Raw genomic sequence first — 24721 nt, forward strand, 5'->3', positions numbered from 1 at the left:
ACACATCAGAAGGGGCCTCCTCACTAGTGGAATTCAGATGCAGTCTTTCCTCCAAACTTCCTCATCAAAGTATCTTTCTGGGCTTCCCAGGTGGCGCAGTGGTTAAGAATCTGCCTGCCAATGCAGGGGACACGGGTTGGAGCCCTGGTCCGGGAAGATCTCACATGCTGCGGAGCAAAACGAGGCCCATGTGCCACAACTACTGAGCCTGTGCTCTGGAACCCGCAAGCCATAAATACTGAGCCCTCATGCCACAACTACTGAAGCCTGCGCGCCTAGAGCCCACGTTCCACAACAAGAAAAGCCACCACAATGAGAAGCCCGCACACCGCAACAAAGAGTAGCCCCTGCTCGCATCAACTAGAGAAAGCCCACGCACAGCAACAAAGACCCAACACAGCCAAAAATAAATAAATAAAATAATTTTTTAAAAAAGCATCATTCCTCTTAAAAAAAAGAAGTATCTTTCTGACTCTCCTATGGAGTGGAGGCCTCCACTTCTTTTGTACAACAAGATAATTTTTGTCTAAGTGTCATCAACCACCTGTGTTCAGGGTTCTCCTGCCCCCATTAGGCTCAGGTGAGAAAGGCGGGGGGGTGGCCCTTGGAACCTGGGAAAGCCTGTGTGGGAAGTCCTGCCTCATTGACTGTTGGCTCCCCAACTAGGCCACAAGCTTTGTGAAGGCTGGAACCACGTCTGAACTGTTTGCTGTCTAGTTCAGGGTCTGCTATACAGTAGGTGCTTAATGAAAATGAGCCAAGTGAAGAGAGAGAGAGAGAGAGAATGGTGTGTGTAAAAATGCCTGCCAGAATGATTGTATACAGTGGGTGCGTAATAAATGTTTATTGAAACTTGCATGTGCTTGGTACATAGTAGGTACTCAATGCATGTTTTGCTGAATAAATAAATGAGTATTGGGTATAAGTGTCTAGCACTTACTAGGTGCTCAGTAAATATTTACTGAATGAATTATGAATGTCAAATTCTAACAGGGAGCCTAGTATATAGCAGATGCTGAATGAATATTTGTTGAATGAATAGTGAGTGAATGAATGAGGGAGTGAGTGGCTGGAGCACTTGCAGGGTTGTAAGGTCAAGAGAGAACTGGAGATGCAGAGCAAAATGCTGTTGCAATGCACACCTCCATCCCTTCAGCCTCAGACGTCCCCTGCACACACATACTCTGCATTCTCAGGCAGGAGGTGACACCAGGGGACCCGAGCCTTTCCCAGAAAACCCATGTGGCTTTGCTACTTACAAATCGTGAGGAGTTGTCGTTCTTGACAGTTTTGGCGTTGCCAAAAGCCTCCAGGATGGGGTTTGCTTGTAGAAGCTGCTTTTCCAGCTCACCCTAAAATTCATTCACATCTAGTTATTGGAGAAAGTGACGCAGACACTGACAGCTCTGCCCGGGACAGATGTTGTCACAAAACTCTGCCCTTAACCCACAGGTTCTCTCCTATCCTATCACCTACCCATCTGACACCCCCAATGCTAATGTCCAGATTTACTCAAGGATTTCAGAAGAGAAACAAATGTCTGAGCTCTCTTATAGCCGGGACATCTGTAAGGACATCACCTAGGAAGGCCACTTTTTCCTAGATAGGGCCTGCTCATCTATGTGACATCATTGCCACTGAGAACTGCCACACTGTACAACACCAGGATGTCATTTACATCATAGTGAATCCATGGAGTTGTGCAGTGCACAACCTGCCCTGCTGTACACGGCAGTCCTGCTGCTGCTTATGTTTGACAAGCAGCTTTCTTCAAGTTAAATCACTACAACCCTTCTCCTGATGGTTTTAGTCCAATTTTTTAAAGTTGCAATTTTTCCTTTCTCAGGACCAGTTTTCTGAAGTCTCCTATGGAAGACAAGTAAGGAATGCGCAAAACCCACCGGGAATACTTCAAACCGACGGCAGAACAAAGCTTCAAAGCAGGTTGCTTGAGCTCCATTCATCAGGTTAAATGCAGCTGAGACTGTACACAGCCCATCGGCCCCCACTGAGGGGGCTCCTGTGCACAAACGCGGTCACGTGATTAATTGTTGCAGGAAAGGGCCAACAAGGTAAATCATGCCAGGAAGCATCGAGCTGCTCTCTGCCTATCCCCACGACACGGCGGCTGTGGACTGGCTCAGCGGCTCTCCCACCCAGCTCCTCCTCCAGGCCGACCCTGGGAAGTATGGTCCTGAGGGCTTTCTCCTGTTTTCTCTGCTGGTCCCCCTGTCCTTTTTTTCAGGGCAGTTGGGCTGGGCTAAAAAGAAGCTGGGAAAGGTTCTAGAAGGGAAAAGGGAGTGCACAGCTTTCTCCCTGCTCCTCTATGCACCAGGAGGGCATCATGGGTGGCTGTCCCTAGAGGAACAGAATAGGAAGCTACTAATTTATGTGTCTATTTATTCACATGCCCTCCTCCTTCACAGCTCCCAAAGAAGATGAAAGTGTCATCTCTGTGAAAATCCCAGCCACAGTGGAATCCCCATAATTGGGACTTGTGGAAATTTACAATGAGAGCAAAGGGCTTTGCTTGACTAGTAGGAAGAAGACTAATGGGGTCACTTCTGTCAACACAAACTTGGGGTCCCAATATCCCCAGAAAAAAGGTCCCTTCCTAGAATGGGAGTTCCAGCTGCTGGGGCCAAAAGATCCTTCTCAGGAGAGCTTTGAACATGGAGATCTGGTCCAAACCACTCATTTTATGGATGATGAGACAGTGGCTCAGAGAAGTTAAGGGACTTGGCCAAAGTCACACAGGAGCAGATCCCATAAAAGAAGCCTGATTCTCCTTCTGATTCATCCATGACACTGCCGCCCAGGTCTAACTAAGATGGATTGAGTGTGATCCTAGCACACGCTAGGATCTCTTGATCTGAGGGTCTCTTCCAGGCTGGGACCCATATGCCAGCCCCCCAAGCTCTGAGTTAGAGATGAGTTTACACATGCAGTGGTTTGAGCAGGGCCCGGTTGTGTGTCGCAGTAGCTGGGGCCTTACCGTGCCACCAAAGCTAGTGCATCGTGAACACCAAGACTCCCGTTTCTGGAGCCTTGGGTCAAGCAACCGGCATGCAAAGACAGACACGCACTGCACACACATGCACAGGGACACACCAGTGCACAGGGGACAGGGCTCAGGGGAGATACTTAGGGATGATGGCAGGGAGTGGGGAGAGAGGCATGCCACAGCAGTGCCATTAACTGACTGTCAATCAAGCCAGGGAAGCTTTAGGGCCAGAAGGTCCTAAAAGGCTCAACCAGATGGGACAGACGTCTCCAGGGCCTTCCAGTCAGGGTTACCGGCGGTGGACACATTGGTGGGAAGGGTAATGGGATCCATTCTGAACTGGGGAAATCCATTCCCGGCTGGAGGTCAACCCTGGGAATTCCAATGGGTCCTGCGGGTGGCAACGCACCCCACACCCCACACTGACATCGGACACCCGCAGGACGGTGTTTCAGTGCGTTTGTAGGTTTGGGCTGTGAAACTCGGGGATCTAGCCCATTCTACCATCAGCTACGGGGCTCAGTGGGTGCGACAGGAGCATGCACATCTAAACACACTCCGTGCCTCCCGTACACACCAGGAAAACACTCCCAGTTACTCACGTAGGCAAAAGATGGGCCTTGCTGTGGTTGAACAATACAGTATAAAACAAATGTCAGTGTTATTTCCATCACACGTACATAAGGGTCTGGAGAATATACGATTTCAATCCCCCCGCTCAGACAGCCTGGATTCTCCAAAATTCTCCAACTAGGAAAGCAGCAACTTTTCTTGGATTCAATTTCCTTTCTGTTTTGCTGCTTTCTTTTCTAATTTCTTAGAGATTCAGACATTTCAAAGTTTTTTAATTGCTGGGGCCGAGGTGCACTCTTTAAAACTGTGTCTCATGAGACGCTGTCTGAGATGTGTTCTCACACACAGAGAAAAAAGTATCTGGCACATAGCAGGTGCTTGATAAAGATCAGTCACTATTATTAAGTATTACTATTACTTATCATCACTATTCTAGGATAAGGAAAGGCGGTGGGAAGCAGTGTTTAACTGCCACGTGAACTTTGGCACTATTTGTTCCTATACACGGTGCCAGAGACAGTGTCGGTTTCCTGTGTCTGTTTGAGGGAGGAAGGTTCCCCAGGCTACAACCGGTGCCCATCCGAGATCTCCGAGGGCCTCCAGACAAACTGGTCTCCGTGGCTGCTCCAGTGTTGCCTCCGAGCCCCAGAAGCAAGATCCAGAGTGGCAGGAACCAGTGACACCCCAAGCCTTCTTCAGGCCTCCGCTCTGCCATTCCCCTGCCCCCACCCCAAACCTTCACACAGAGGCGCTGGCAGGTCCTTCAAGCAGCCCCATCGCTTGTCGCCTCCTCTGGGACAGACGAGGCAGGGCTAAGACGGAGGAGGAAGAGAGGGATGGACCCAAGAAGGGATGATTCTAGAAACTTGCTCTTCTTTTCCTTCTAAGCCCTTAATCAAACTGCATCATCATGGGTTGATCTGTATGATTATTTGATGACTATCTCTCTTTCCCACGAGTCCAAAAGCACAGTAGCTAGAATAACAGTGCCTCTTAGCCTCATCGCTGGACCCCATCCTGGCAGCGCCTGGCATACAGTAGATGCTCAGTCAAGGGCACTGGACCAAAGCCCGTATGCTGAGTGACACCAATGTTCCCATCCCTTGGGGTTCCCATCTGAGGGACACATGGAAGAATGACAGGTGTCCCTCAACACTAGGGAATTTACAGAGATTCAGTTCAGCAGTAGTTCTCGATCAGGGGTGACCGTGCCCCCCAGAGGGCACCTGGCAATGTCTAGAGACAGTCTTGGTTGCATAACTGAGGGGAGGGGTTGCTACCAGCCTCCAGTGGGGAGAGGCCAGGGATGCTGCTAAAAATCCTCCAAGGCATAAGACAGCCCCACAATTACTCAGTCCAAAATGATTTTGGTGCCACGGTTGAGAAGCTTTGATGTCAATCAACACTCCTCTCATTTCACAGGAAAGGACCCCTCGGGAGATGATCCTGGCTAAAGCGAGAAATCACCTAGACCCACATGGGCCCACCTAGGAGGAAAAACATCCCTCTGGTGAGCTGTCTGGGGAGGGGCAGTGAAACACAGCCCTGAGTCCTTACAACGCTGAGTCCTGGCCTTCTCAACGGTGCTGTCTCTCCCTCGGTCAGCCCACGAGCCCGGAGGCCCATCTGCTAAGTCATGGCCACAGGGCAGGAACTACCACTCACCGTGATACTTGTGTCCTTCTTGCCCTTGTGGGAGGAGGCCACCACGGCCAGGTACTGGATGACTTTCTTGGTGTTTTCAGTTTTCCCGGCTCCAGACTCGCCTCTGAAAGACACGGGAACAATGACCCACTGGAAACAGCCCCACGCAGGTGTTCTGTGGGTACTTTTCCACAGCTCCGTGCCATTTGCCAGATGGGAAAACTGAGGCTCCCAGAGGGGAGGAGACTTGCCCACCACTGGCAGAGAGCTGGGCTGGGTTTCAAACCCTGCTCCATATCTCAATCCACTCCTCCCGAGAGGATGCGGGAAAGGATGTAGATGAACAGAGTAAAAGAGAAAACTGAGTTTTCCTACCAAGGTCCAAACTTAGGTTTACTTGGAACTGTCTACTTTTAAAAATAAATACTTCGTTTTCTAGAGCAGTTTTCGGTTCACAGCAAAATTGAGCAGAGGTACAAAGTTCCTATACGTCCCTGCCCCTGCCCCTTGACACACAGCCTCCTCAACCATCAACATCCCCCAACAGAGTGGTACACTTGTAACGGTCGATGAACCCACGCTGATGCATCATTGTCACCCAAAGTCCGTAGCTTACATCAGGGTTCACTCCTGGTGTTGTACATTCTATGGGTTTTGACAGCTGTGTAATGAAATGTATCCACTATTACAGTATCATACAGAATAGTTTTACTGCAAATTATCTATTTTAAAGACATTATTAGGGACTTCCCTGGTGGTGCAGTGGTTAAGAATCTGCCTGCCAATGCAGGGGACACAGGTTCGAGCCCTGGTCGGGGAAGATCCCACATGCCGCGGAGCAACTAAGCCTGTGCACCACAACTGCTGAGCCTGCGCTCTAGAGCCCACGAGCCACAACTACTGAAGCCCACACACCTAGAGCCTGTGCTGTGCAACAAAGAGAAGCCACTGCAATGAGAAGCCTGTGCTCCGCAACGAAGAGTAGCCCCCGCTCCTGCAACCAGAGGAGGCCTGCGCACAGCAACAAAGACCCAATGCAGCCAAAAATAAATAAATAAATAAATTTTAAAAAGAAAAAAGAAAGACATTATTAGCCTTGTTAGAGACGGAATGATCAGGCAAGAGACTGCCTTCCAGGAAGGACATAAGTACCTCTTAGAGTACCAGGATATAAGGTAAAAGTTTTAGAAGCTCCCCTTACAAAAAAGGAGAAGAAGGAGAAGGAGAAGAAGAGGGAGGGGGAGCGGGGAGAGGGCGAAGGAAAAGAAGAGGGGAAGAAGAAGAAGAAGAAGAAGGGGACGAAGGAGAAGAAGAACTGGTTATCCCATCAGCCACTGGACAGACATAAGCCCCTTCATCCCCTGGAGAACCCCACTCTAATGGTCAGGTGGCTAGCTAATGATCTCAGTCAAGTATCAAAGAATAAACCTGGTTGAAGTAATTCATGCTAAAGTGTAAATGACTGATAAGTTTAGATCAGCAGGGCGTTGTTTGTCTTATCAAAAGAATACTCCTAGAATATGAGCAGTGGATTATTTTACCAAAATGGCTTTCTTGAACCAGCTACCTCTTGGCCACTGGAGATCATGGTGGTGGAATTGTTTCATCCAAGGATTCCAGACACTGCCTCTGACTCCCACTATTCTCAGTGAAAGGGAAAGATGACTTCAACCAAATCTTTCCTCCCCTCTTGTCCTCTCCTCTGATTTTCTTTTGTTTTTTGTTTTTCCTTCCTTTGCCTAGACTCTCATTTGCTGAGCTCACTGAATATTCTGAAACGTACTAATTTTTTTTTAAGTCTGAATTTGTCTACCCCGAGGTCGGTTCAAGGTCCTCCACGCTGAACCAGTGCCACCAGCGCTAGTGCAGTGCTTGCCCTTTTTCCTAATTAGGAAATAAAGAAATTAACTTGCTCTGCCAAGGGCCCATTAATAACTTTGCTCATGGCTAAAAGGAAGAAAGAGAGAAAGAGGAAGGAAGGAAGGAAGGAAGGAAGGGAGGGAGGGAGGGAGGGAGGAAGAAAGAAAGAGAGAGAAAGAAAGAAAGAAAGAAGAAAGAAAGAGAGAGAAAGGGAGAGAGAGAAGGAACGAAGGAAGGAGGGAAGGAAGGAGAGAGGGAGGGAGAAAAGAAGGAAGGAAGGACGGAAGGAAGGAAAGGAGGAAGGAAGGGAGGAGGGAAGGCGGGAGGGAGAGAAAGAAACATGTGCCCTGAATTGTCAGACACAACCCCATGGGTCACCATCTGGAAATCAAGTGTCTGATCTCCAGGAAGGTTGAAACATCTCTCCACGTCTCACGACGATATTAACACTGTCCTCTCCCCTTTCCTAATGGCCTTTATTCCCAATGGTCACATTATTTTGCATGGCCTCAGAGGCACTTTGTGAAATGCGAGCCATGGAGGCATTATCTTCATTTTCTTGAGGAGGACAGTTGAGTCCAAAAAAATTTTTTTTCTTTAATTTTAAGGAGAGAATTGACTTTTCAAGGGGAGTGGAGGCCCTATGCTAATTGTTTCACATGTATTATCTCCTTTACCTCCCCTCCCCCAATCCTGAAGGGGACATATCACTTTCATGTTATTACAGAAGAGGAACTTTGGGCCAGAGTGGGTAAGCAACTTGCCCTAGATCACACAGCGAGGCAAGAGCACACACAGCATTGAAATCAAGTCTCTGGTTCCAATGCAATCAAGACTTTTTCTATGACATTTCACCAAGTCATTCCATGACACAGGCCTAACCCTCTAGGAACTTGCTTTCTAAGGTCAGAGGAAGGGAATGGGGACTAGGAATTGATATTTCTTGAAGACCTACTCTATGTTATTGGGCTCAGAAATCTTTTTATTTAATCCAACAACCTAATGAAGGAGTCACTGATTATCCCCATCACCCACCTGGGGAAACTGAGGCTCAGAGAGGTTGAAGTAGCGTTCTAGGTCATAACTGCTCCTGCTATCACACAGATAGGTAATAGAGGAGTGAGATTTGAACGCAGGTCTGCTTGATGCCAGAGCCCATGTTCTGCCCACTACACTTTTTTTTTACACATGAAATTATTTTCAAACATTATTTAACACAAGTCTTACAAATATATCACATTAGTTGTGGAGGAAGTTAGATATTTTATAACTTCAGGGCTATAATTTATTATTGGCAACAAAAGGCAAAAAACCTCACTGCCAGCATGAGGGCACAGTTTGAAGCAACTGAAATCATACAAGCATTGCTTCATAAACACCGATTTTTGAGTGGCATAGTTTCAGAAAAGATTGATTTTTAAAGGATATTTTAATTATGCTCTAACAGGTGTTTGGAATGAAATGCTATATTGCAGCTATCTGTATGAAGGTTTGGTCAGCATTGATTATTTGGAATGTCTAGCTCTGCAAGAGAGCAAAAAGGAAAGTGGTTTGAAATAGACAAACTCTTGTGGCGTATAGTTTATATGACTAGAGGTTGTCATCAAACCTTGAAAATAGTCTTGATGTATTTAAGTGAAAGATGGTGGACACTAAGCTGTTATAGGAACAAACTATCCGTGTAGCTTACCCTTGGAAATTAAGTTACTGAGTTACAGTTCTTAGTTTTAAAGACTAATAATAATCCATTTAGATCTTCTTTTCAAATCAGTTTACTCGTGAATGACTGCCATGTATTCATTCTAATTTATCAATAAATTGGCATGAAAAGTTGGAAATTGATCTTTTTTTTAACATCTTTATTGGAGTATAATTGCTTTACATTGTTGTGTTAGTTGCTGCTGTATAACAAAGTGAATCTGCTATATGTATACATATATCCCCATATCCCCTCCCTCTTGCGTCTCCCTCCCACCCTCCCTATTCCACCCCTCTAGGTGGTCACAAAGTACCGAGCTGATCTCCCTGTGCCCACTACACTTTTATTTTTAAAAGTGTGACAAGGAGATAGAATGCAGGAAAGACAGAGCGAAGCCCTTACCCCACTCCATCAAGGAGTTCTTCCATATATTCTGGGAGCCTTCACTTGCCTTAATAGGCTCTTTGAAAATGTGACCAGGAACCAATGAACCAAGCCACTCAGTCATTCACACCTTAGTATGAATTATTTCAATTAGGCTAATGTCAGAACCCTTGATAGACATCACTCCAAACCAAAGGGGCCAGGTTCTGATCAGAGCAAGAGGAAGGAGAGAAAACCTGAGTGAGGAAGACTACCTATGTAGCTGATCCTGAGCCCATTCAGATCCAAGGCAAGAATCAGGACAGCTGTGCACATAGCAACCCCAGATCACTACTGCCCCCTCCTCTTTCCCACCATGATTTCCTCATTCTCCATCTCTGCCTTCAGCCTCTCCCACCTCCTCCTTTTCACAACAAAGACACTGGCATGACCATGACTGTGGCCCTGGTCTTCTACCTCGCAAGGGCGGGGAAGTGAGACACAGACTCTGGGGATCTGCTTCTCCCCACGTGGCTGCTTGGCTCAACAGTTTCCAAGTTTTACTGATAAAAATAAATTATCCTAGGAGGTTGTGCCAAAGAAAACAACCCAAGCTCCAGGCTCATGAGCATCTGAAGATTGATGTGCTCAGGGCTGCTTCAGAAACATTAATACCTTTGCTTTTCTGAACCCTGGACTCTGGGGATGAAGATGTCTTCCTGGTCTGAGCTCCCTAAACCTTGGTCCTGTTTCTTAGGGGACTTGGTGCCCAGCTCCCTCATCCTGGAGGAGAACCTGGACTCGTGACCATATATGGCCTCCTGGCCTTGTAATTACCCCACTGCCAAGTCCTTTTAATCAGTCCAGCCTCAGTGGCTGGAAGGAGCTACCCAATGGCAGCTTAACCCCTCAGCCCCCAGCCAGGCTGGATTCATGGGTGTGTGACCTGTGCAGTCCCATGGAGACCATACTGAGGAGGGCCCTGTGCTTGATTTAATGCTCTGATGTTGCGATCTTGAATTTCTAAATAATTTTTTTAATTAATTTTTTTTTTATTGGAGTAAAACTGCTTTACAATATTGTGTTAGTTTCTGCTGTACAATGAAGTGAATCAACTATAAGTATACCTATATCCCCTTCCTCTTAGACCTCCCTCTCCCCCACCCCCCTGTCTAGGTCATCACAGAGCACCGAGCTGAGCTCCCTGTGCTATACGGCAGGTTCCCACTAGCTATCTATTTTACACATGGTAGTGTATCTATGTCAAACCTAATCTCCCAATTTTTCCCACCCTCCCCTTCCCCCTCTGTGTCCACATGTCCGTTCTCTACATCTGTGTCTCTATTCCTGCCCTACAAATAGGTTCATCTGTACCATTTTTCTAGATTCCACATATATGCATTAATATACGATATTTGTTTTTCTCTTTCTGGCTTACTTCACTCTGTATGACAGACTCTAGGTCCATCCACATCTCTACAAATGACCCAATTTCATTCCTTTTTATGGCTGAGTAATATTCCATTGTATATATGTACCACATCTTCTTTATCCATTCATCTATCATTGGACATTTAGGTTGTTCCCATGTCCTGGCTATTGTAAAAAGTGCTGCAATGAACATTGGGGTGCATGTGTCCTTTTGAGTTATGGTTTTCTCAGGGTACATGCCCAGTAGTGGGATTGTTGGGTCATATGGTAGTTTTATTTTTAGTTTTTTAAGGAACCTCCGTACTGTTCTCCATAGTGGCTGTATCAATTTACATTCCCACTAACAGTGCAAAAGGGTTCCCTTTGAACAAGGGGCTCAGCATTCTCATTTTGCATGATTTTACAAGTCAGGTAGCTGGTCCTAGCTCCTAGGGTTGAACACCATTTCTGAGTCCATTTCAGCCGTGGTCTGCCATTGGTAGCAAAGCCAAATTGCCTCTGAATCTCAGAGCTGTTCAGTCCCTGGTCCTCATGTGACTCCCACCCCTGCAGCCAGCAAAGTCCTCTGGATTTGTGCTGTCCAACTCCTATACATCCTACAAAGCCCAGTTAAGCACTGCCTCTATTTTGAGTACTGCCTCCAGCTCCCCAGGCAAAAGCAGTGCCTCTTTCCCCTGCAGCATCAATCAGCAGAATAACACAATGGGCTCCAGGGCCAGACTGCCTGAGTTCAAGTCTCTGCTCTGCCCTATGTGACCACATGCAAGTCATTTAACTACTCCCATGCCTCAGTTTCCTCATCTATAAAATGGGTATAATAAAAGCACTTCTACGATTGTTATGAGGATTAAATGAGTGAATATATAAAACATTTAGAACAATGCCAGGTATACAAAAATGTTACCTATTGTTACTTTTACAACCATTTCTCTCCTAATGCTTATATATTCTGTTTATATCATTATCTTCAATATTCATACTATCATTAAAATACAAGACATATTTTTCTATTGTTTAAGCCAGGAGTCAGAAAACCATTCTGTAAAGGGCAGATAATAAATACTATAGGCTTGGTGGGGTCTGCATTCTGTGTCCTAACTACTCAGCTTTGTCTTTGTAGCACAAAAGCAAATGTGGAAACAAATGGGAGTGGCTATGTCCCAATAAAACAATAAAAGAACAGACAGGGACCAGATTTGGCCCACTGGTCAGAGTTTGCTGACCTCTGGCTGAAGTGTTCCAGTGCTTTTCTGTCCATTTTAAAGTTCAGACTCCTCTAGAAGACCTCACCCACCTCTCTCTGATCTCATGTCCCACCCCCCAAAGATGCCCACATCCTAATCTCAGGAATCTGTGAATACCTTACATGAGACAAGAGACTTTTTAAATTAAATTAAGGATCTGGAGAAGGGATAATTATCTCGGATTATCCCGGTAGCCCAGTATAATCACGTGTCCTTATAAGAGGGAGGCAGGCAGGAGGGTCAGAGACAGAGATTAGGAAATACACTGCTGGCTCTGAAGATGGAGGAAGAGGCCACAAGCCAAGGAATGTAAGCAGCCTCTGGGAGCTGGAAAAGACTAGGAAACTGAGTCAGCAGGTTGTTTTAGCATTTATATACACTTACCTAAGTAGCATTATATCACTAATTTTTGATTATTCATTGTTAAACATCAAATGTTGATTTCCCATTGTGGAAGATGATAATTTAGCTCCCGTTTAACCCTCTCCTCTTTCCCCATAGAAGCAATGTGGTCACATATAGTATTTCCGGCTAGATCAACGCTCAGGGTTTGCATTATAAAGATGATGGAAACACTGCACATGGCTGGGCCCCTTTGTCACTGTGATTACTCTTCCTTCTTGCCTAACTTTGATTTCCCCTAGAATTAATAATTACCTTGTCTTAGTGTTTCCCAGTTTTCTATCGTTATACATATCAACCCCAAACTTATTACAAATTTTCTAAATCTTCTCTCAATGCATTTCATTGTCTTCACAATTAAATCGCCACCTGAAACTCTTATTTATCTGGTTCAACACCAGGACCCCCAGGCCTAGCACCTGCTTGGTGCCAGTTGGTGCAAAATAAGTATTTGTTGCCTGAGTCTGTCCTTTGGCCTTGGGAGTTTGTTGTAAGGAACATTTGGGGGAAAAAAATCTGGAAAAGCACTTTTGAAAAGCAGATAGCAGTCTCTATTTTCAAGACTATGGCAATTAGAATTCCTTAGCAACTGAACTCAGAACCCGTCATTCACAACTCTAAACATGCAGAGAAAGTTGTGGAGCAAAAGTCTAGAAACAATGGGGTTACTGTTACTATCTGTTAATACTGTGAATAATTCTGTTAATAACATGATTTGTTGACATTGCTTTTAATTGAAGGAGATACTAACTTTCAGTTAGAAGTTTAAAATGTATGTTTGTGTATGTAGAGGCATATGTTTGTATACACACACACACACACACACACACACACACACACGAGTCATTCTCGTTGTTCACACTAGTTATGCTCTATGAAGCCACTGCAAACACTGAATTAGTGATCACTGAACCATCGTCACTCATAGGGGAAACACACAGGTAGGTTCCTGTGAGCTTCTGGTCCCCAAATTTTCATCAATAAATCACTATAGTATAACTTTATGTGTGTTTCTGTTTAAAGACACTTTACTTAATATATTGTTGATTCATTGACATTGAACTCATGGCCAACAGCGCTGTAACTCATGCCTGAAGGAGACTCATCTATACACGTATTTCCTCCATAAGGCACATCCCAACCTTCCCGCCCTTAGGAAAACCAGACAGCACTTCGGCACTACACTTGGTGGACATTTTAAACAGCAAAATCACTAAAAAAAAAAAAAAAAAGCTACAAAAATTCAAAAGCATGGCACTAAATATGCCACGAAGAGGACCCTCGTTTACAGTCTGAGCTGAAACAAGAAGGCCGAGTGTCACCTTGTTCCCCCTCAGCTGGGAATGTGTGCGTCAGGGGACCCAGATTTTAGCTCTGCACATGTCCTCGAATGACCACGAAAGCACCATGAGTATTGAATTAGGGGTACAAATAAATGTTAGCAAGTAGGTAAACCTGCAAATACAGAATCAGTGAATAATGATGATCAATTGTGTGTGTGTGTGTGTATTTTCTTTACATTTTTTAAGGAATGGAAACAACCAAAATTATGATCCATAGGGGTTGATAAAATAAAATACAGCATCTCCAGGCAGCCACTACTATATATGATCAGACAGAATGCACTCTAAAACACACTGTTGGATAGAAAAAGCAAGGGCAGACAAGCATATGGAGTATACAACCATTGTGTTTTATGAACTCCAAAGTTCTGGATTCTCTTAGGAAGGGACAAACCCAAGGACCTCTGGTAACACTGGGTCGACATTCTCCCAAGGGATCAATTGTCTGTGGCAGAATCACAGCTGTTCCCTTGAATGGATACGTGCTTTCCAATTTGCTGCAGTCTTCACCACTCCCTATTGCCACTCCCGTCCCACTTCACTCCTTTCTATTACCTGCCAGTCTCTCCTAGGCATTTGCATTTGTAGATCCTGGTCTGGGGTTAAGATGAATATCTCTAAACAGCCAGCTGTAGATTCACTGGCCATGCCTAAAAATGCATTAAGATAAAATACCCATGGGCATGGTTATTATACATATTAATAGCTACCATTCTTTTTCTGTTACCCTATACTTTCTTCTTTGGTTTCACTTAGAATGTCTGGGGGCTTAGTGGAAATTTCAAATGTAACTTACAAGTAGCACTTGTGTTCATTGTGCATTAACACGTCATTAGGCACTGTGCTAAGAGCTTTTTATGAATTAACCCATTTATTCCTTACAACCACTCTGTGAGGTAGGTGCAGTTGTCCATTTTCTAGATGAAGAAACTGAGGCTCAGACAGGGTCAGTGGCTTTCTGTAGATCATGTCATGGGAATATGACAGAGCTGAGACCAGGACTCTGTTCTTTTCCATCTAGCACACAAGCCACCCCCAAAATGAAAACCTGGTCTGTCTGGAGCCAAAATGTCCTCGTGTCGCCTTGCTCAGTGCCTCCGAGTGTTGTCACAGCATCACTTAGGAGTGAAAGGGACCCAAATGCCCCACTATCACTTTACTTCCTCAGCCAGGAGAGTCAGCTAACGGTCTGAGGACCCCGATCTCTGGGTAGGCTCACTCCCAGCCCAGGCTCCCCAGAAGCCAAGACTGGCGGGGGGGGGGCCCTCGTTAACCCCTGCAGCCACCAGGTAACCTGAGAAGTCTTCCTACTACAAGGCCTGCACTGATGGGTCAGCAAACTGGGGGATGAGCCAGACACCCTCACTGCAAAGTGTGCATCAGAATCTCCAGGACCCTCCAGTCCTCCCTGACTCACGCTTCCCGCCCTTCTGAGCTCCCAGTGGGCTGCAGAGGGGCAGCACCCCAGCTCCCTCCCTCTGCTGGTGGAGGCTCAGCTCCCAGACACCCCCCCAGACCCCCCCCCAGAGCAGACGGGGGTGCACAGCTCAGACACAGCCACCCCTTCAGCGTCCCCTGTGTAGACGACCCTTGACAAGTGCTTCCAATCCCTGCCAGCTTGCTGACTGGCTCTGCAGCTTCACAGTCGCCCAAGACACTAGATAAAAACACAGGTTTCCCCAGCTCTACCCCAGATCCACTGAGTCAAGAGCTGCTGGGGGTGAAGCCAGGCCATCAGTCTCTTGAACTAATTGCCCAAGACCTGATGTGCAGCCACTGTTGTGGAGAGAGGTCTAACAGAACCCACACTGGAGGTATCTGAGGTGGTTTTATGTAGTTCATGGTCAAGCAAGCAGGGCTCAGCAGAACTCTGGTTGATACTAACCACGGCGCTGCATCAGAACCCCAGCAGCCAATCATGGGCACCTGCACTGTGCCAACATCGTGCTCAGCTCCCCCCTACACAGCTCCTTCAATCCTCCCAACAACACTGGGAGGTGGGCACAACTGATACCCCCATTCTACAGATGAGGAGACTGAGGCTGGGAGGCTTAACCAACTTGCCCAAGAACAAATTGCTGGCATGCAGCACAGTGGGAAAGCAAACCTAGACCTGTGCCTCCACAGCCTCGCCATCTAAGCACAGCGGCTACTCTCCTGAGACATCTGCGCCCCTTCAACACTGCACTGTGTTATCAAAAACACCTTTAAAAACCCTGCAGGCTTCTGCCAGAAAGTGTTTCTCCCTCTTCTTCAGAAACAGGGTGGAAGGGATGAGGGCAGGTGGGGTCAAAGTAGGAAGCCTGGTTGGGAGTGAATGCAGGCCATGGGTGAAGCAACCAAGGCAAACCCCTGGGAAGCCTGCAGTTTTCCAAGAGTCAGCACTGGCCCCAGGGAGAGTGACAGAGGCACCTGGTGGCCTGAGTTGCCTCCCCTGAAGGGGAGAGTCGCCTGACACCAGCATCTCCTGCCACTGAGTCCCAGTCCCCCAGACCCTAGGGCATCAGTGCGCATCCCCAAGTGGCACTCTCGCCTCCTTGAATGATCAGAAAGATCCACTCTAACCTCTTGTCCATACGCTCACCCCAGCCTGCAAGGCCCTGCGTGACCGTGTCCTCGACCACATCCTCCTACCCTCCTCCTTCCTCCCTGCGCCCCACCCACTCAGACCGTCTCTGACCCTCAAAACACAAGTGGTTCCCACATTAGGACCTTTGCCCTCGCTGTTCCCCACCCGAAACTCCTCCCCCAAATCCTCCTCGGGGCTTGCTCCCTCTCATCACTCGGGTCTCAGCTCATACCCTGAGTGGTTGAGCCAGGGCAGACAGGCTGCAGCTCTTTTCCTCCAAATAGATGCACTAAATACGAAAGATGCCAGCCATTCCTCACCCCCTGATGCCACAGTCCACGGTGGGGCAGGGGATGGTGGGGCTGTGGCTGGCTCCTCAGTGAAGGCCAGCGAATGAGGGTTGGGCCCTCCAATGGCCTCAAGAAATTTAGGTCCAGGTCTCACTATCGACAAAAACTCGCTGTGTGCCTCTGGGCAAATCTCATGACCTCTCTGATTTCCTCCTCTATAAAAATGAGGTAACTGGACTTGAGCAGTGAGTTCTCTGCTCTGCCAGGACACACGTTAGTCATGACATATGAATATCTAGCTTACAGGGCTTGGTTCTTAGTCAGATATATACATCATAGTCATATATATGAGTATGTGTGTCTGTATATATAGATATACATATACATATTCATATACATACATATATATATATGTAACCTTCACAACAACCCTATTAAGTACCATTCAGTACCATTATCATCATTCCCACTTCCCCACTTTATAGTGAGAACGCGGAGCCCTGGAGAGGTTACATTTGTACCTGAAGCTACAAGCTAGTGAGAGGCAGAGCCAGGATCGAAACCCGGGTGGTCTGGCTTGTAACCCCCAATCTAAGGAGGCTTTCAATGACAACTCGGTGGACAGTCCCTTCCATGGATGAACCTAGATTCTAATGAGACCTGCAGAGAAGTGGAGTCACATTTGATATGGAGGCTGGGGACCAACAGCCTGTAAGTCAACACAATCAATCACAGAAAGGTAAAATTGAAAAGTCCCTTAAAACATCCTCAAAGCAATGCACCTGTGGCTTGGTATGTAACGCCCTTCTAAAGCAGCCTCTGTGTATAAATGCCAACTAGACGCAGGGATTCCGAGTGTGCAATACGGACAATGCAGGGGAGAGAATGGGCTCGGCGAGGCGAGATGCTCACACTGTCAGGGCCACAGGGGAACGAGGCCAGTGGAGGGACCAGCAGAGTCCCATGTCTATTCTCACCCTCACTCTGGAACACATCCATTGGGTGGATGGTGGTGACCTCACCTGCACTAGATCCACCAGTGCTTGTTTTCCTCCCGAAGCGCGTGGTTGGTTTCTCTAAGCTACGTGCACGGTATGAGACCCCAGCGCCAACAGCCATGACCAGCCCTGACACACACAACTCACGCTGGCCATAACCAGCTTGTCTATGTGCTACTGACCCAATTCTCCACCATAATTATCACCCTCCCGCCGCCCCACCCCCTCAAAGCAATATTTGGAATACAAGTGAATGAAAGGGAGATATTATTACGGAGACCAACTTGAATCCACTTTCATATTAAATGATATGAATCATTCCCGATTTTGATGCTCTATGAAAATTTCCTGCAACCCTTGTAACTGACCAGGTGTGTGTGGGGAGCAGGAAGTGCAGGCTCAGTTATCTCTGAGGACCCTTCCTGGCCCAAAGTTCTGGGACAGAGGTTGTAAACAGGTGGCCCATTGGCAAAGCCAGCCCACAAATGGACTTTATTTGGCTGGAGCTCTGTGCATATGTGTTCATGTAAATTAGGTGCCAATGTTTAAAAATTTGATATTTCACATAAAAACCTAGATTTCCAGCTTCTATTGAAATGTAGGAGAGTCTGGCAACATTGGACCTGCATTCTCCCCTGGCAACAGTGGACAGAAGAGGGGTAGCAGCTCCCCCCCTCAGATGGGCCATTTTCTCCAGTTCACCACACTCCCCACCATTCCCTACTGTACTACACCCAGGCCTTTTCACACATTAACAGTACTTGGTTGACTTTGGTTGGCCTTTGAGTTTGCAACCACAGTCCTAAATGTCCTGTAATACCTCTTCTCAGACAGAGGGCTTTTGTTGGGAGACACACTCTGGCCAAACTGATCTCTCAGTTTCTCCAATAGAACACGCTCTATCTGACCTCAGGGTCTTTGCATATGCTGTAAACTCTTCCTCTCTTTTCTTCATCATCTCTGCATCACTTCTTTGGGAAACCTTTAGTGTTCTCCCCAGTTAGAACTTCTCTGATTTACACATTCTCCTAGTTCCTTACATGTCTCATTCTTCATAATTTTCAGTTTGTAATTACACATTTCTTTAAGTGATTTTTAAAATGTGTATGTATTTTTTTTTTGTTCCTGAAAAGGTAGTACCTTCACAGGATCAAACAGTAAATTCAAGCAGTACCAAAGGGAAGTGTGTAATTATTGTTCTAGTTGCTGTCTTCCCTCTTGAGAAGAGGGGTCGTTTATTTTTGGTTCATTCCTATACGCCAAGTACTCACCAGTGGGACAGACCCATTCAATCTGTTGAATAGTGAGTGAGATAGGAGTGGGTGTAGAGGTGAAGAAGGAAGGAGGGTGTATTAGTTTCCCATTGCTGCTGTAACAAATTATACAAACTTAGTGACTTAAAACAACACAAACTGATTATCTTACAGTTCTGGAGGGCAGAAGTCTGACATGGATTGTACTGGGCTAAAACCAAGATGTCAGCAGGGTTGTGTTTCTTTCTGGGAACACTAGGGGAGAGCCCGTTTCCTTGCCTTTTCCAGCTTCTAGAAGCTGTTTTCATCCTGGGCTTCCTCCATCTTCAAATCCAGCAATGGTGGGTGAAGTCCTTCACATTGCATCTCCCTCTGACTCCTCCTCTGCCTCCCTCTTCTACTTGTAAGGACCTTGTGATTACATTGGGCCCACCTGGATAATCTACGATCCCTTCCCTATTCGAAGGTCAGCTGATTAGCAACCGTAATGCCATGGCAACCTTCATTCCCCTTTGCCACGTCACCTGACACATTCACAGGTTCTGGTGATTAGGAGGTGGAGACCTTTGGGGGACCATCACAGGCACTTGTATTGCATTTTGCTTTATTGCAATTTGCAGATATTGTGTTTTTTTACAAATTAAAGATTTGTGGCAACCCTGTGTCAAGCATTTTTCCAGCAGCATTTGTTCACTTCATGTCTCTGTGTCATGTTTTGGTAATTCTCATAATATTTCAAACTTTTTCATTATTATTCTATTTGTCATGGTGATCTGTGATCAGTGATCTCTGATGTCACTACTGCAAAAAGATTGCAACTCCCTGAAGGCTCAATGATAGTTAAGATTTTTTAGCAATGGGTATTTTTTAATTAAGGTGTGTACAGTTGTTTATTTAGATATAATGTTACTGTACACTTAATAGATTACAGTATAGTGTAAACATAACTTTTATATGTACTAGGAAACCAAAAAATCTGCCTGACTCGCTTTACTGTGATATTCACTTCATTGCAGTGGTCTGAACTAAGTCCACAAATTCTCCAAGTGATACCTGTATTCTGCCCACCACAGGAGAGATTTTCCTGAACACTGAAAACCCTCTGAATGATTCTAAATTGAGTTTAGTATCTTCTGACTATGTATCCAGGTCTTCAAAGAAATAATGATACCAGCCACCAAATATGGCACAATGTGGTTACTAATTGTGAAATTTGAGGGTGATTGTTTAACACATTGTTTAACACAAGCCAAGACTTCCTCACCAACGGAAATGGCATCTACCTTCACAGAGCTGTTATGGAATTAGATGCAATTCTGTCTGTAAAATATTTAGTTCAGGACCTGGCACACAGTAAGTGTTCAATAAATGCTGGTTTTTAAAAGGGGGTGGTGCAGAACAAGATGGCACCAGGTATCACTGGCAGTTTAGGGGTGCCAGCCTCAGCATCAGAACATTTGTTCGACAAATGTTTAGTGAGCACCTACGCTGTGCCAGGGACAGGGCAGGGGCAGGGTGCGTGGAACAGCAAACACATCAAAGAGCCCTGTTCTCATGGACCTTTTTCTTTAATAGGTTGGATCTTGACTCTAGAAAAACAAAAGAAAAAGCAGCTCCACTTACGTGCAGAGAATGGACTGGTCCTCTCGATCTGAGAACAGAAAGAAAAAAAGAGCCATGAGTTAGAATTTGCTCTGAGCTGAGGGTCTGGATATGGTGCCTCCCGGGCCTCCCATTTAAGCTCCTACGTGCTGGCCCCACTGGGGGCAACAAGGGGCCAGCTGGGCTCATTGCCCAGGGCATAGGGGATAAGACCAAAGCCAAGGGCTCTTTTAGGTACTTTTCCCCACCCCCTAAAGTCCTGGAGGCAGCCCCAGAAAGATACCGGAGACTGACTCGTTCAGGAAGCAGTGAGAATCCCTGCCCCACCAGCTCTGGAAGGTCCCAGGAGACCCACTCTGCCCAGATTAGGTCACAGACAGAACACCGACTTTGGATCCAGACAGACTGGCATTCCAACTTGGTCACTTCCCACCTCTATGGCTTTGGGCAAATATTCTTAACCTCTCCATGGTTCAGTTTTTTTATCTGGAATATGGGGTAGTGGACATTTTTGGTTCGAAAATCCAGTATCCATTTCCTCTTCTTCCAAGAAGAGCATCCTACAGTCCTTAAGGATCCATGTTCCCTGCCCACCCCACCCCCCTGCCTTCATGTACAGTCTTGGTGGGACTGACCCACAAGCTACCCCAGCCAAGAGGCAACAACGTTTCCTAGGCTATGTCAATCAGAATCTCTGAGCTCAAACTCCGAGCTGGATCAAGGATGGAGAAGCACAATGGAGGCCCTGAGGGGGTCTCACTTCTTGCCCCCAGAGCCCAAACAGCCCTGGTTTCTAACATTTTCTGAGGCTGGCTCCCCACTCTTCCCACCCCATCTGTGAGCTCCCCAATACTCTTCCAGAAATTCTTTTTCTAGATAAGGTCTCTGTCGCTTACCACCAGAGAACCCTGGTGGGTGCACAGGGCATCGTGAGATTAAACGTGATTAAGCAGACATTACTGATCACCTTCTGCTCTTAAAGTGGCCTTAGGGGGTGGAGCCAAGATCCCCTATGAGGGACACGGGGAAGCTTAAACACCTCAATCATCAGTCAGTTAACCATAACTGAGAAAGCAGAGCATCACATCCTCTGCTGGGCAATGGTGAAGCGGCAGGCATTTCTTAACTCCATTCCCTGCTCCATCCCCACATCACAACCCTCAGCCTCTTATGATCAAAGATCTCCCGGGATCTTGTGACATCCTCCTCCAAACCCCTTCTCAGAGTAATCTTTCTGACACGCTGAACTGCCTGATCACTTGCTCCTTAACCCTCTTCCACTTTGGAAGTTTCTTAAAACATTAAACATAAATTCATCATATGACCCAGCTATTCCACTCCTAGGAGTCTACCCAAGAGAACAGAAACATGTGTCCCTACAAGACTTGCACACAAATGTTCACAGCAGCGTTATCATAATAGCTAAAAAGTAGAAACAACCCAAATGTCCCTCTGCTGGTGGATGGATAAATAAAATGTGGTCAATCTATACAATGGAACATTATTCAGTCATAAAAACAACGAAGTACCGATACAGGCTACAACATGGATGATCCTCAAAAACATGATGCTACGGAAAAGTCAGACACAGAAGGCTACATATTGTGTGATTCCAGTTATAAGAAATGTGCGGAACAGGTAAATGCATAAAGGGAGAAGGTAGATGAGTGGTTGCCAGGGGCTGGGGCGGGGTGACTGCAAACAGGCATGAAGGATCATTTTGGGGTGTGGAAGCTGGATTGCGGTGATGCTTACATAACTCAATTTATTGAAAATCACTGAATTTTACACTTATCTTGGGAGGATTTTTGGTATGCAAGTTTTATCTTAATAAAGCAGTTTTTAAAAGCTGTCCATGGCCCCCAGTGTCCTCAGATGAGGCCCAGAAGGGGCATCCAAGGCCTCCCGTGACTGGCCCTGCCTGCCTCCCCAGCCTTGGCACTTCCATGTCCCTCACTCTTAATTCCCCAGCAACCCCACCCAGATCAACCCCCAAACGCACTCTGTGCCTTTGTTCAGGCTATTCCTGCTGCCTAGCAGGCCTTTCTCTTCTCCTTTCCCGGCCACATCCCCCAGTCTCGAAGATGACACCTCTTCTAAGAAGCTTTCCACACAGTGATCGAGCCAGGGGGAGGCTTGGCTGTAAATCTCCGTCAGCGCTCCTAAGCTATCACAAATAGTCAACCTTGTTAGAGAGAAGAAGCCCTAAGAAAAGCCCCCAGCCTCCATCAAATAATCTGACTGCTGCCTCTAAGACCCCCCCAGACAGAAATCCTGGAGCTGTCACTGGCTCCCACCCATCACCAAGACAGATGTCTCCACTGCCACAGCCCCTGTGCTGCCCGAGCGCCCTGTCCCAGGCTGGTTTTCTTTCTCTTTGTTTGTGTCTCTGCCCCCACAGAACCATGAATCGCTCATAGGCAGAAGTATCCAGTTCTGGACCCCGCTTCCCTCAGTTTCTGGATCCCCAGCCCCTGAGCCCTAAGTCCCTGACACAGAGAAGGTGTAGCTTGGTGAGCACTGAAAAAAGCCAACCCCAAACCTGGAAGACATGAGTTTCTTGATGGGGAAGTTCAATATACACACAAGAAACTGAGTCACTCATTCATTCATTCAACAAATGCTTTTAGGGCAGCTACCAGGTATTCGTCCCCATGCTAGACCCTGAAAATACCACATAATAGTATCAGCTACTTAGCACCTCCTCTGTGTCATGCATTATTTCAAGCATTTGCCTGTATTAACTCATTCAACCCCCATACATCCTATGAGACAGACTAATTTTATCCCCATTTTACAGATGAATAAACTGAGGCACAGAGAAATTTTAAAACTTGCCCACAGTTACACAGCTAGTAAGTGGATGAGGCAGGATTTGGACCCAACACCTACTATTTATTGAACACCTATTATGGGCCAGATACACTTTTCTGGCACTGTCCCTGTGTGGTCTTTGATCCTGACCCTTTTAAGTTTAAGGAAACTGAGGTCAGGTAGCCCAAAGTCACACAGCCACTTCAGGGACCAACCTGGGGGTTGCAGCATCATGTGTCAGAGTCTGGGCACTTTCTGCTGTTCCAAATACAGGACAGGGCACAGGAAATGGAACGGGGGTTCCTAGGGGCCCAAGCTCCAGCTGGATTAGGGAAGGCGTTGGGAGACAAGGCAGCTTGGAGAGATCAGCAGGGACCAGTCAAGGGAAGGAGTGAGGCCTCCTTCCCAGGCCAGAGAAGCAGCCTTACCACCTAAGGTCTAAGGTGACAAGAAGGAAACCGGGGCATGAAGTGGCCTCGGGGATGGAAGGATCTGCTTCCCATGAATCAGCGTAGATCCATCCCATCACTGCTGCCACACCTGGTCTGAGAACCATCACTTCAGGCCCAGATCCTCCCCTCCCGTCTCCCTGCTTCTGCCCACGCCCCCGCCGTTCTCACAGGGCAGCCAGAGGGGTGTTCTTTTTTCTCTTATAAATTTTTAAAATTTTGGTAAAACATGCATAAAATTTACTATTGAGACCATTTTAAAGTGTCCAGTTCAGCAGCATGAAGCACGTTCACATTGTTGTGCAACCATCACCACCACCCATCTTTTTCATTTTCCCAAACAAACTCCATACCCATTAAATAATAACTCCCCAGTCCCTCCTCCCTCCAGCCCCGGGCAACCACCATTCTACTTTCTGTCTTTATGATTTTTGACTACTCTAAGTGTCTCATGTAAGTGGAATCGCACAGAATTTGTCTTTCTGTGTTTGGCTTATTTCATTTAGCATAGTTTCCTCAAGGCTCATCCATATTGCAGCATGTGTCAAAATGTCCATTGTATGGATATACCCCATTTTGTTTATCTATTCATCTGTTGATGGACACCTGGGTTGCTTCCATCTCTTGGCTACTGTGAATAGTGTTGCTATGACCATGGGTGTACAAATATCTGTTGGTGTCCCTGCTTTCACTTCTTTGGGGTATATGCTCGGAAGCAGAATTGCTGGATTATGTGCCAATTCTGTTTAACTTTTCAAGGAGTCGCCATACTGTTTTCCATAGTGGTGGCACCAGTTTACTTTCCCACCAGCAATGCACCAACATGCCAGTTTCTCCACATCCACATCAACACTTAACTACTTTCTGATTTTTGATAACAGCCATCCTGACAGGTGTGAGGTGCTACTGCATTACAGTAGAAAAATCTTCTTAAAAGAGTCAGATCAGCCACGGCCTGGTCAAAACCAGCTGGCTAGTCCCAGTGGCCCCCAGTCTCCCCACCATGGCCTACGAAGTCTGGCCTGATGTGTCCCCACCCAGCTGCCTCATTGGCACCTTTCTCTCCTTACCCCTACTCAGCTCCTACACAGCCACCTGCTCCCACAGAGAACACACGCTTCCCTTCCAGGGCCTTTGCCTGGAACACTCTCTCCCCGATTTTTGCCATGGGTGATGTCTTCCC

The 24721-nt window shown here is 46.6% G+C and overlaps 1 protein-coding gene across 3 annotated transcripts in view; it reads right to left on the reverse strand.

Annotated features, from left to right (window-relative positions):
• The window catches only part of MYH11 (myosin heavy chain 11), a gene marked incomplete at its 5' end in the record, with an annotated part of 109277 nt that overhangs the window by 57239 nt on the left and 27317 nt on the right, over positions 1–24721 (reverse strand). For 2 of the 3 annotated variants that reach the window (XM_082360750.1, XM_082360752.1), the window contains 4 exons: positions 1260–1352; positions 3607–3627; positions 5243–5345; positions 20297–20324. In XM_082360750.1, the coding sequence (XP_082216876.1) occupies positions 1260–1352; positions 3607–3627; positions 5243–5345; positions 20297–20324 (245 nt within the window). The remainder of the gene's footprint in view (positions 1–1259; positions 1353–3606; positions 3628–5242; positions 5346–20296; positions 20325–24721) is intronic. The other variant, XM_082360751.1, reaches the window with a different exon arrangement.

The sequence above is a fragment of the Balaenoptera borealis genome (assembly GCF_965194805.1).
Source record: "Balaenoptera borealis genome assembly, chromosome: 16".
Taxonomy (NCBI): Eukaryota; Metazoa; Chordata; class Mammalia; order Artiodactyla; family Balaenopteridae; genus Balaenoptera; species Balaenoptera borealis.